The 12,622-nt window shown below is 43.5% G+C and overlaps 1 protein-coding gene across 1 annotated transcript; it reads right to left on the bottom strand.

Annotated features, from left to right (window-relative positions):
* Positions 1-80: 80 nt before the first annotated feature.
* smarcd1 (SWI/SNF related, matrix associated, actin dependent regulator of chromatin, subfamily d, member 1) lies at positions 81-9,557 on the bottom strand. Its single transcript, XM_037447786.2, has 13 exons — positions 9,349-9,557; positions 6,132-6,307; positions 5,990-6,032; positions 5,612-5,734; positions 5,126-5,248; positions 4,781-4,897; positions 4,381-4,482; positions 4,140-4,301; positions 2,790-2,887; positions 2,565-2,700; positions 1,947-2,069; positions 1,729-1,830; positions 81-1,076 (listed from the first exon to the last, which is right to left on the bottom strand). The coding sequence occupies exons 1-13, from the start codon at positions 9,532-9,534 to the stop codon at positions 1,023-1,025; spliced, it is 1,545 nt and encodes a 514-aa protein (XP_037303683.1). The 5' UTR covers positions 9,535-9,557; the 3' UTR covers positions 81-1,022.
* Positions 9,558-12,622: the final 3,065 nt, after the last annotated feature.

The following is a 12,622-nucleotide window of genomic DNA, read 5'->3' as shown; positions in this document are numbered from 1 at the left end:
ACATATTTATTAGAACATAGGAACATACAGAAAAATAGGTTTGGTCCATGAAAAAGTCTGCAGGTTTAAATACATCTACACGCCCCCCCCCCCCCCCCCGTACCTGCACAAACCCACGTTAGTGTATTGTTGGAATTGGTTAACTAGATGCACGGTTACTTTGGGTCGCTCACTCGTCTCCACATGGTGTCAAATGCGTTCATGTGCGTTTCTCTGCACAGCCTCAAAAATACACAACTATGAGCAGAACATCCAGCTGTTCCTTGAGCATCTTCACGCTGATCAATAATATAAATACTGCTTCAACTATCTGAGCGTCGACAAAAAGTTGAGAAAAAACATCTGCCAGGATAAGATACAATTTCACTTCACATCCATCTTCAGTTTTTTTTCTGCTCAGTATTTACAAAACTACAGACTAGAGGTACTCGTACTAGCTACTTCCTTAGTAATCTGTACTAGGTAACAGTACTGATATAATACAGAATTTAAAACAAGATTCATTGATCACAACAAAAAGGAAAAAAAGAAAACTTCATACTAAATGGCACCCTCAACAGAAAGGACCAGTATCTTGCCATGATTGAGCTTGTTCTCCCCCCCCAAACCAAGCTTAAGACAAAGTGACACACAAACAGCCAATAAAAGAGGCCATTGATTACAAACACAATCAATATTTAACTGAATGGGACAGTATCCGGCGGAGGCCGAGCCGGCAGAGTCAAATGTAAATTTACTTTACACAAAGGGGAACAAAGAGTCAAAAGGCAGAATCAACACATTCCTGCTGATGGAAGATATTTTTAGCTTCTGGGGACAGAATGCATTAAAAGTTGCCCTCTGCTTTGTGAACAATGTTCTTCTGTGTGGTCACGCCGTATCAAAATGAGAGGAATGCTTCAGGTAAGGCTTGGACATGCGAGCAGAAATACATTACAGCTCCGGGGTGGAAACGTGAAAGAAGCAAATCGAGCTGCAGGGTGAACAAAAGAAGGAGAACATCCTATTTAACGGTGATGGCTTCAGGTGTTCCTGATGCCGAGCGCCGTCTCCAGCTCCTGTCGCCTCTGCTGCACCTGAAACAGAAGATCCAATCAGCCACGACGCCGAGGTTATGGGATGTCTGAGCTGAGGACTAGCTAGCAAACATTAGCTGATTAGCACTCAAGATGAAACCATTGAGTACAGAACAATGTACTGATTGATTTATTGCAACCATTGTGTTCCTTGAGCTGCTCCTCTTTGTGCTGCATGTTAGTCAATTTCATCACAATTATCTAACGCCCACTTAAAAAGGGTGAAATATCAGGATATTAAAGAATTATGAATATAATTGTTATCTAGATCCAAAGAAGTGGACAATTAAACATCTGCAGCTGATGCTACATGATAAATAAACAAATTCTACCAAATCCATTCAAACTTAAAAGGGAAAATGAGATTTAGAGTCGTATATGTACACACGTTGGGGATCGTGAGAAGCAGCTTCATACAGCGCTGATGTTCCTCCTCTTTGAGGGGAAGCAGCAGCACAGCTTCATCAGATTTTGTGCTCAGTTTTAACAGCTAAAATCCAGCCAAAGAGAAGCTGCAGCGCCCAGAAACACGCTGTTCAAGTCATATTTTTAAAGTTAATTACCTAAAAATTGCACCAAGAGCATTTTTTCTTCATAATATTTTAGCAATAAAACAATACAAGCGATGCTTAGTAGGGACCAGGTGGATTACCTTGGAGTAGAAGTAGCGACAGACGGCCTCCTGGGCCCACGGCTGGTAGTAAAACTCTGCTCTGCGCTCCTCTTCTGGGTTTCCTACCACATCCGTCATGGTCTGTAAATGGAGGAGGACACATTCACACATCCAGACGACATGCGTAGGTAGTTCTGATGGTTAATTTGACGTCTCAGAGATGAAGGTATCTGGAGAGCTGGAGGAGACGGACTCACCTTGAGGTCTCTGCACTGCGACTGCAGCCAGTCGTTGATGAAGCCCTGAGGATCCCTGGCAAAATTCAGCATGAACTCTCTCTGGGTCTTCAGCTGGTTGATGGTCTCAATGGTTTCGTGGATCTGGAATGAAGAGATCCGTCAATTTCAAGCAATTCATAAAGAAGAATTAAATGGACAATTGATGCGTTTGAGGCGTTTAAAACACCGACACTACAGAGAAAAAAACAAAAAAACAACAACCGACAACCAGCAATCACCACCAAACCAAAATAAAGTCCAACATGAACGCCGCCTTCAAACTGTAAACATGCTCAAAATTCACAATGTTGACTGAGAACAAAAGACAGAGGAGGGCGTCTTCACATCAATGTGATCACAGCCCCCCAGCAAAGGAATCCGCTGCTAGCGGGACGTCACAAAGACCTAAAAACGGGCTGAAAGAAGCTGGCGATTCAGTGGAGTGGCTTTTAAGTCCAACAAAAGAACCACTATTTACACTTTGTAAAGTGAGCGTAAAACACAGCTAAAGCAGATTGAAGCAGTAACAAGGAATCAAAGGCCAAATCCTTTGGGATCCGGCCTCCCTTTCATGACACAGTGTCTGGTCTGCTGCACCTTGTTGTCCAGTCCTGCTATTTCCTGCTGACTGGCTGTGGAGAGCAGGAAGGAGTTCATCTGGGTCTTCAGCGTGTCGTCCACCTCCACATCAATATCATAGCAAGCAGTCTTCTTTTGGTCATTGGGGTCAACACTACAACACAACACGGTACATTCAGCTTTGGCAGGAGATCAGTGAAAAAAAACAACTTGTGACATGTGACCTTGGTGTGATGAAGTTACCTGATCACATGGTTGATGATGATGGGCTCTGGGGGCATCAGGAGAGCGTGTAAGCGCTGCGGGATCTCGGAGAACTTCATTCGCTGAGTCTCAAAGATCTGAGAGAAATGAACAACAACCGGTTTAGCAACTTAGTAACAAATTAGCACCAGCAGACGTATTTAGAGGAATCTTTCAGACCACTCACGGAAAACATAAAATTCATCAGGTGACATTTTGAGCTTTGAAAAGGAAAACAACTTCATGAGCCCAAAGGCTGATGGGAAGAAGCGGGTTTGGAGGTTCATGTCCACGTCGAACCCTACTTTCTTGTTTCAGAGTCCAAGAAGCCAACAAGTCTTCCAGGGATTGCAGCTCGCCCTCCTCCCTGGTAATGGTGCAGGAGAGGAGGACTCAATGGAGGCCATGTAGAGCTGCACCAGCATTGTCTTTGGAAGCTTGAACCGGTGGGGGGGGGGGGGGCTGCTTCCTGTCGGACAGGAAGTCTGTGATCCACTTGAGACCTTGTGATGTGAATGAAGTGGAGGGCCATGTTGTCTGCGTCATCTACTGAACTACAGGGGGGGGGGCAGGAATGGCTAGTTTTTATGTTAAAGAGTTTATGGCCACAGAGGTCAGAGGGGGTCATGAAGTCCTGGGATCCTTCGTTACTACTCGCCGTTTAGGTTCCCGTGAATAGTACTTCTGTCACTGGAGAAAGTAAAAATATAAGCATGGTCCTCTCCTGGTTGACACCTTATTTGTTCCCTTAGAAACAGAAACTCTGTTGCTAAGCATCTGTTTGACAACCTTTTTTGGCATCAGGGACGATCCACATGTAGATATTTCATGTGTATTGAATAGTTAACAAGCAGCTTGAGTCCCCAGGCAGGAAGAATGCACTTAATGTGCCTCACATTCAGAATGTATGACTGTTCAATATAAATAAATTACTCATAATTTAACCAGCTAAGTGGACGACAGTCTGGTTCCAGCCTCTGGTGTGAAAGTTATTTCAAGTATATGTGAACACATTCCACCACTGGGCCAACATTTTAATAATCCACTAGCGTGTGTTTGTCATTTTAAGAATTGTGAGAGTTTCTACTGATGGAGCAGACACACAAGTTAAAAAAATAACCTGAACTTTCAAATTCAAGGCGGTCCTCCATCTTTTCTACATCACAAATCACTGCTGTGAGAACAAGAAACTGTAAGCTAACAAGCTCGTCTGTTTATCTTGGCGCACGGAGAAACCCGTTAGTGACCCAGAAAGAAGAGACTCCATACAAGGACAAGGACAGAGGGACGGGGGCAGCGTCTGCAACCAGCTTCATCTGGGAGCGTCTTTGGGGGAAGGACTGGACTCACCTGCTGCAGGTATTTGTCACAGTTGATGAACTCGCGCTCGTGGGGGTCCTGGAGCTTGTGGGTCTTGACGTACTGCCACAGAGCCTGGATGATGACGGGCCTGGTCTGGGTGTGAATCCCCAGCATACGAGCCAGCCGGGGGTCCAGCTTGAACTGAGGGGGCTGCGTGGCACACAGAACCATTGGTTTGGTAACAAGATGTTAGGCTGTTTAGAGGAAGAAGGTGGAGGGATTTATTCACCTGGTAGTCGAGCATGAGCAGCACGGTGCAGCGGACCCCCACGTCGCCGGGCCTCTTCACCTGGAACCCATCGGTCTCCTGGGTGGTGGGAGTCCTGTGCCACTAAAAGAACATTTAAATACGTTTGAACTATTTCTATATCGTATTTACTGGATGATGATGAATGATGGAACATGATTTCAGATGGTTTTTAGTATCTAATTTCTGTCATTTACAAAAAACATCTTTGGGTTTTGGATTGTTGCTGATTATTAAAATAAGTATTTTCGAGGTGTTCCCTGAAAGCCGGCTGTGGATATAAAAACATTAACGGCTGTTCTCATTGAAAACATGAGGGGACCATTGTGTAAATATCCAAGTACATAGTAAGTGTTTTAAGATGCACAAAGTACATTCTTACCTCCACAAGGTGATTATCGGGGCCGTACAAGTCCTTGTCCAACTCGATCACCAGAGACTTGAAGAAAGAGGAGAACTTCCGCTTCTGTTTGGTGGCTTCATATTTGGAGACAGCCGTCTGCAAAGCAAACGTTAGTTTATGGAAATACGAATGACATCAGTCAAATCTTGTTCAAGTATAAACATTTTAGGCTTCATAATTGCATCTCAAGGTTTCCCAACAGAAGACATAAAATTAGATTTGTTATAAAAACAGTGGACTATTTAACAAGTGAATCCAAAACCCAAAGCACACACACACAGAAAACATCAACACAAACAGATGAATTCCAATGACGGAGCTCACATCTTCTAGCAGACGGCCCTCAACACGTAGCTCCCATGATGCCACTGTGCCCTCTCCATCCTCCGCATCGGGCTTCGCAGGGTTGAAGGTGTTTGATATGAAGATCCGAAGCTTTCGCTTTTGCTAGAAAACAAAGATCAAAACCAGTGTTAAATTGAAGGGTTGTTGTTTTAAAAAGACGACTTGGTGTCCACAAAGATAATCGGCACATGAGCACAAAAAGAAAGATTAGATGGCGTGCAGCTGAATCATCGAGAAGATGTTCATCTAGTCTAGAAACATCTACTCAGGCATGTTGAGCATGTGATAGTTAATAGTACAAAAACCTTCACTTGAAGAAATCCAAAAAAGTCCAAAAAGTCTACCACTAAATGGAAACATGTCTCATTTTTACAGGCCGTTTCTTAATTACATTCATTTTGAATATCCGGTATTGGGAGTGGACGGAGGCCTGTGAGGGTCTGAAGTGCTTTGTAGAATCCATACCTTAATGGGCCTCTTGAGGGCCTCCTGAATGTCCAGCCTCTTGCGCATGATGGTCTGATCCAGCTTCCTCTCAAAAGCTAGCAGATCCATGTAAGCCTGAGACTCTGGGACCAGTTCCCTGATCTGGGACACAACCAAAGACACTGGTGAGCTCTACATGTCGCTCCACAGAGTGTAAAACGTGCGGTACACAAGCAGACGTAACTGCTCAGAACGCCGCTACACATGAAACGTAACGACAATCTGAAGATACACTTTGATTCAAACAGGTCATCTGTACTGCTTAGAAAGCTAACAGACAAGCAATGGAAATCTCCCCAACACAATGAGGGGTAAGAATAATGGATTTCCATGGACCGCCGATTGAGTAACACTCACCCTCTGAGGTAGAATTTTATCAGCCATCTTCTTCTTCTTTGTGCTGTAAAAAAAGAGCAAGATTGAAACAAATATACAACAAAAAACAACAACTTCCCCCTCGATTAGCACAAAACAAAAGCTTATCTCCTGCACGACTTACTGCTGGTTGCGGTTCTGCTGCTGAACCTGTTGGATCTGTTGGGGGGCGGGCCTCTTGCGAGACGGGTCCATCACGCCGGGCATCACGGGGCGAGACACTGGGCTGTTGCCGTATCCCGGGGGGCCCATGTTGGGTCCCTGTGGCGTCATGCGGCTGGATGGAGGCATGCCTGGTCTCTGCAGAGGAAATATGAGGAAGATTCAAATTTGTCTTTTATTTAGAAAAATCTAAAATGCCAAAGATGGATGGTTTTTAGTTTCTTGAATTTGCTGATTTTATTCATTTATTCTGTTCAAACTACTGCGCTGAGAAATCAAATGATTTCAAATGACGGCACGCTGGGTTTTATAAATCCTGTAACCGTATCCTTCATAGATGAAAACCACGGCTGTTTAAGTGCTACTGAAAATGATTTCACCCTGAGACTCTTTTGATTGCGGCAGAGAATTTTTTTGTCGTGACGAAGCCCATTTAAAAATGTTGCAGCTTCGACTACAATGAACAGCAGCTTAATTGAAGTTTCTCGCATTGAAACAAAGAAACGGTAGAAAACCATCTATTTGTATGTGTTACTCAACTGATCTGCTATTTTGTTCCATCCAGTTTGTCAAGGAGCCATTTTTACAAAGCTCCAGAGAAATTAATATTCCTACAAACCAACGTTGCTCATCAGCAATTACCCCAACGAGCTCTGCTGCGCCCGGACAATGAGACATTTATACTAAAAGGAATCTTCACTAATTTTGCACAAGACATTTTCAAGTGCATGGAAACAAAATGCCACCAAGAGAGAAAACACACATTTTCTAGATTAACAGATTCACATACTTTTGTGCTACAGTATGCATGACGGCTCTTTCAAGTTAACCCAGAACAAACTCAGACTCACCAGGCCCAGCGCTAAGAACTCAAACAGGCGGCTTCGTGTGTTTGACTGCATGAGAGCAGGTGAAGCAGAGCGGCTAAATGACAAACCCCCGACTGCGGCTTTCCTTCCAGCGGTTGGTTCTAAAATGTAGGAAAAGCGCACGCTGTCCTCTCGCTGTACGGTGGAGGGGTGGAAGTGACGGAGGCGGACTCGTCAACAACAGAAGCGAGATGAATTAGCTCCGTCTTTTCCACGCGGCGCCGTGTGGGCAGAGGACCGAATGCCGATCCTTCAGGCTCTTTGGAACACAATTCACAACAACCTTGGGTTACAGGAGAGGAGCGGGCGCTCCGCGGTATTCAGAATACGAAGCCGCTCCGAGCGCGGAGAGTGAAAGCAGTCAAGGACGAGGGAGGATAAACAGAAAGATCCTTTCAGCAAACTGTTTCAGGTCGCCAGTAGCTAGGCAGCACGCTTTCAACTACCGTGGTTAAATGCCTCTTTAGAATCCACCTAGACTATGGAGGTACGATTAGTACACGGAAAATAGAAATCCACCGATTGGATCGCTAAAAGGTTAACTACGATCTGCCAGTCTATTCACTGATCTACAGAATCTATTTAACAGAATATGAAATGCCTGTTTTACAACGTTCGAAGCTCGTATCGAGGTTTTTGAATTAACGTTTTAGGAGTTTTTCTAGGGCAGTTATGCAAATATGATTTATGGCGCCATTCGGCAGTTCAATTCTATAAATGTGCATTAAAACCACAAACTGGTTATGTTAAAAACTATTGTGTTGTGGTCTTTGACCCTGTTTGGGGGTTATTCACTGTTGTTATAAAGTTAGAACCATGACTCCATCTAAATTGGAGGTGAGCGGTGAACAATATATTTTGTCAGCTTGTCGTTGCGATGTGATGAGTGTGTAATAAATTCATGCTGTACGGTAATTTGAGATCTGTTAGCGGAAATGTTTCGATCACACAAGTCAGTGAGAATTGAGACGGAGCCGCCATAATTTTACACGTTATAAAAGTCTTACCATATACATATATCCACTAAGGTATAAATAATCACATTGAAAGTAATCAATAAAATAGCAGATAAAGTCAAAAGACAGAAAATGTAGAACAGTTTAGGAATATTTCTTTGCTTGTTTTCCAGTGTGTTCGCAAACTATGCTTCTTCAAAAAGGACTTCATCATCTACACATTCTCTTGAGAATACTTTCTTCACTCTCACTTTTAAAGTGAGCTTTGATGATGGGAACAAGAACTCTGACTGGAACACAAAAAGAGGGAAACTGATCTCTGGTGTTTATTTTGAGAACGTTTGGTGCCTGCTAAAGAAAAGTAGAGACGACGTTTCCACCTTCGATTTGCTCTCCATGGATTCAAAATGTTGACCAATCTCTACTAAAAATGTATGTCCGATGCTGAAATACAACACAAACCCCACAAAAAGTAATCTTACCAGAAATACCAGTAAATTAAAATGTTATTAACAAAATTGTTAATTGGTCAAACAATAAGCAGATTGCTGGATGCAGCTTGAAGTCAGCTGCAACAAAACTTTCGGTATCTCACAAACATTTTGCTTAAATGCTCCAGTCTCAATAGTTAATAACTTTGGTTTTATATGAGCTCGAATTCAGGCAAAGTTGCACACTGCATTAAAAGGTTTGATGAACGCTGTGCCAACGATTCAGAAACCACCCGGGTCCGTTTATTGCGTGTTTTAACACCTTTTATAAGCCAGGTGACACAAAGTTCCGCCGTGCAACAAACTAAAGGAACCCCGTTAAACCCCGAACCAGAGTGCGGGCCGGTCCATGTCGGAGTGATACAAACTGTAGCAGATTCATTCATAAGTGAAGCCAACTGCAGACAACTTTGAAACCAAGCAAAGCTTTGCCTTCCATAACTTCGACGTTTCCCCTTAAACGATCCCTTCAGCGTTTAGAAACCACACACAGCTTTTTTTTTAAACAATTCATTTAACAAGTAAACTCGACGTAAGTGAAATAAGCCACCAGCTAGCGTTAGCAGGCTAAGCTAACAGGCTACCGTGACTAACTAACGTTAGCTCACTGTAACGTCCGCGGCGGGAGGAACGGAGCATTCAAAAAACAAACCGACTATAATAACAGTTAAGTCGCTTAGAAGCGGATGGTTTAACACGTCTCTGGCGGGGAGGAACCTTTCGGCTCTGCCGGGTACAGCGAGCGGTGGCCCGCACCGGTGTCGGCGGTTCTCGTTAGCCGTTAGTGACAAAGCAGCTGTGGGAGGCTTTGTTCTAGCGGGCTGGCTAGCGCGTCGGCAGCAAAGATGGACGGGAGATCTCACCGGGTACCCGGGCCCGGGCATCGGGGAGCGGTACATGTGGTTCTGCGCGGCAGACGAAGGTATCATTCTCCCCGTAGGAGTCCCGGGTCCCATGCCTGGTCCTGCGCCCGGTACCGGTGGTCCAGGTCCCATAGCTCCTCCACCGCCGCCACTAGGTGCTGACTGAAACCCCCCTCTGGCCGCCATCTCCTCTCTGAATGTCGCCGCCAGTGGAGACACGAAGGTCTCGCGAGAGCGAGAAGGGATTTCGGGGTAGTGGGTGTGGTCCCCCAGTGCCCCCTGCTGGCTGGCTGCGGTACTGCAGCAGCATTATCGTGATTAGGTAACGGTGTAAAATCACTGAATCATGATCCTGAAATAAAGTAAATGACTGCAAGCCACAGCACATTTATAACGAATTACATCATCAACTAGTTCACACTTTAACATCAGCTTACATTATATTGCAATGTGTTCAACTATAATCATATGTAGTGACTGTAATACATTGGTTCTTATTCTGCTCTATGCACTTTAAATCTATATATCTATATACATATATCTACTATATAGCTGTATATATATATATATGTTCAGGTATTGGATAACTTTTTTCTAAACGTACTTTTGTGAAACAGATTTTTAAGCAGCGACAGAAAAGTGTATAGGAAATGTAAATCAGGTGCGTAATATAATGTGTAATGTGTACCAGATGGGGAATATACTGAAAGATATTAAACAAACACAAAACTAAAATGCGTGAAAATAGAAACACTATTCTAACATTATTCTAACATTTCCAGCTTTTTTAATGAATTAATCAATCGATGCCTTGCAAGTTGCAGGTGCTCGCACAGAATATTTATTAATAATATTAATATATACTCTATGAGTTATCATAAAAATTATTATTATATTTCAACACCACTGTGTTTCATGAATAAGTAAATTGCATCCCTCCATGATTAATAGGTGATTTAAATCACAACCGCACCAATTCCAAACTGGATAGTAGTTGTACTATCTGTAATACTGGAATTGTATTAATTGACCTCCTCAGAGTGCAAATCTCTTCATCATAACGTTTCATCTGGATAAAGAATGATGAACTTGCCACCAGATGGAGAGTCCTGGAGGTGAGCCACAGGCTGAACATCTTTCTTGTGTCCAAACTCTGATGTCATGACACTGTCCCGCATTAGCACGTAGCCACAGCAGCACAAATAATGCCATTGCATGGGTCTGCAGAGCAGGCTTGTGAGGGATCAGCTCGTTCAAGGGGGGAGGGGATGCATTATGTGTCTTTCTTCTTTTGGAGGAAGATGTTGTAAAGTCTTTGTTCATGGCACAAGGAAGATTTTCTCCATTGTTATTTAAAGTGGATTTTAGACTTTGTGTGTGTTAGTTGTTGCTTGGATATTAAACTATAAGGATTCATACTTCAAACAAGTAAAAGGAAAAATCAGACGGACTCAAGTCCGAAGTATAATGCAGCGCTTCTCTGTGCTGAGAACATTGACGACGCCGCAATTATCAATACCCTTAATGAGCAGAATTTTAAGTGGAGCCCGGAGGAGCCGAGCTGCAGCCTTATCTTTGACAAACGGCGGAGCATCCTAATTGCACTGGGAGATCTGACAGGATGGATTTATACCAGAAACGTGACTCAGCTGACATGCAGGGAGGAGAGGGAGCACAAGGACAAGCCGGAGCTTCAATGGCCACTTCTCAACAGTCAGGATTCAGTCATTTAAAACCGTCTAATGGCCCGAGCAAATATCCTGGGGTCAAGTGAAGTTCAATGAATCCATTTACCACTGCTGGATGTTTAAAATGAAACCTTGAATATTCTAATATTCTAATAATAGTGGGCAAACATAACCATATTTATTTATTGTCTGAATACAGACAACCCAACAGTCATATATAAAGAATAACGCTTACACGGTGTGAAAACAAGCCTCTGGATCCTGGTAAAGTCACATTGCTGCTTTAGTGAATTGGAACAAAATGAACATATTTGGGCCAAGTGATTTTAATTGTGTGTTAATGTAGTTTATTGGAAATGACACCACACTGTGCGCCACATTAAGGAAGCGTAAAAGAAGAACGCAGTCCCCTCGCCGCCGTAGATAATGAGACGAGATAAAAGGATTAGAAGGACAGTAACTCTGATTCAAAAGGATCCAGTGAGAGCAGAAGGCACCGCGAACACTGGCAGATGTGGGCGAAGAACGTGCACGCGCACGTGCACGAGCCTCATCAAAAACATAACAGCAAACATTAGAGGCTGCCGGCCTTCCCCTCCATCACCAGGGTGTTGCAGCCATTTAGGAAGGTGGGGACAAACACACCGAGGCCAGGAGCAAATCAACAGCTTTTATTCCCTTCATTAGTGGGTCTTCTTGGCAGTTACAACAAAAACATAATGAAACCATCAGGGGGCAAAATCACATTCAATGCAAGAAAGTGGGGATGATCAGAGTGGGAGTGGGTTCCTGCGTCATGTTTCTGCTCAGCTCGCCCCTCACAAGGATACAAAATGAACGCACACTCGCATTTGTTGAACCAAGTTCGGTGTTTGGTTTTCCCACCAAACGAGCTCATGAAAGAATGATCAGGCCGATGTTGACTGCTCTCCTAGAATAACCCGGGGCGTCTGGCAGCAGAAGCCAGATGTTTTCCTAACGATGTGCCGTCCATCACAGGAGCGGCTGCTGGCCCTCTGACGGTCCTGATGCGACTCGTATGGGACGTGCAGGACATTTCTCTCCTCTTCTTTAGTCCCACTGCAGCTTCACACTGTAATTACATCTGGGGTCAAAGACCAACGTTGTGGCTTCAAGCTGCTAAACTGCTGCCCAAAGGAAAGGTTGAAGCAGATAAGTGGTATCTATTTTAATACCAGACTCATGCCCCCAAAACCCTAATGCTGATTTAATTCCATTTAAATGTTGAAAAAAAATAAAAACACAAGATAAAATGTGGATTAGAAAACACACAGAGCAAAATGCCAGAGATGGAGCGCCGACTTTCTGAGTGACGCTCCGTTACAAATGCACAGTATTTGGGTTTTTTAAAGTGCTTTGCTCACACAACAAATAGAGGCAAATAACTGGTAAGAATAAAACCTCTGAAGAATAACAATTTCCAAAATGATATTTAGATTTTATTTATGCTTTGATAACTAAATAAAGCAGCCTATTACCATCAGGCGATATCGAGTATGTTTTAAATGAAAGAATCCGATCAACACGATATTAATATGACAATATATCAAGAAGAATAGTACGTT

The sequence above is a fragment of the Pungitius pungitius genome, chromosome 8 (genome assembly GCF_949316345.1).
Source record: "Pungitius pungitius chromosome 8, fPunPun2.1, whole genome shotgun sequence".
Classification (NCBI taxonomy): Eukaryota; Metazoa; Chordata; class Actinopteri; order Perciformes; family Gasterosteidae; genus Pungitius; species Pungitius pungitius.
This window is presented reverse-complemented; position numbering and strand designations above follow the sequence as displayed.

Coding starts and splice junctions, on each gene's coding strand:
- smarcd1 (XM_037447786.2), bottom strand. CDS start 9,534: ATGGCGGCCAGAGGGGGGTTTCAGTCAGCACCTAGTGGCGGCGGTGGA. Junction 1,831..1,946: donor CGCAGTGCAGAGACCTCAAG/GTGAGTCCGTCT, acceptor CTCCATTTACAG/ACCATGACGGATGTGGTAGG. Junction 1,077..1,728: donor GTCGCTACTTCTACTCCAAG/GTAATCCACCTG, acceptor CTTCTGTTTCAG/GTGCAGCAGAGGCGACAGGA.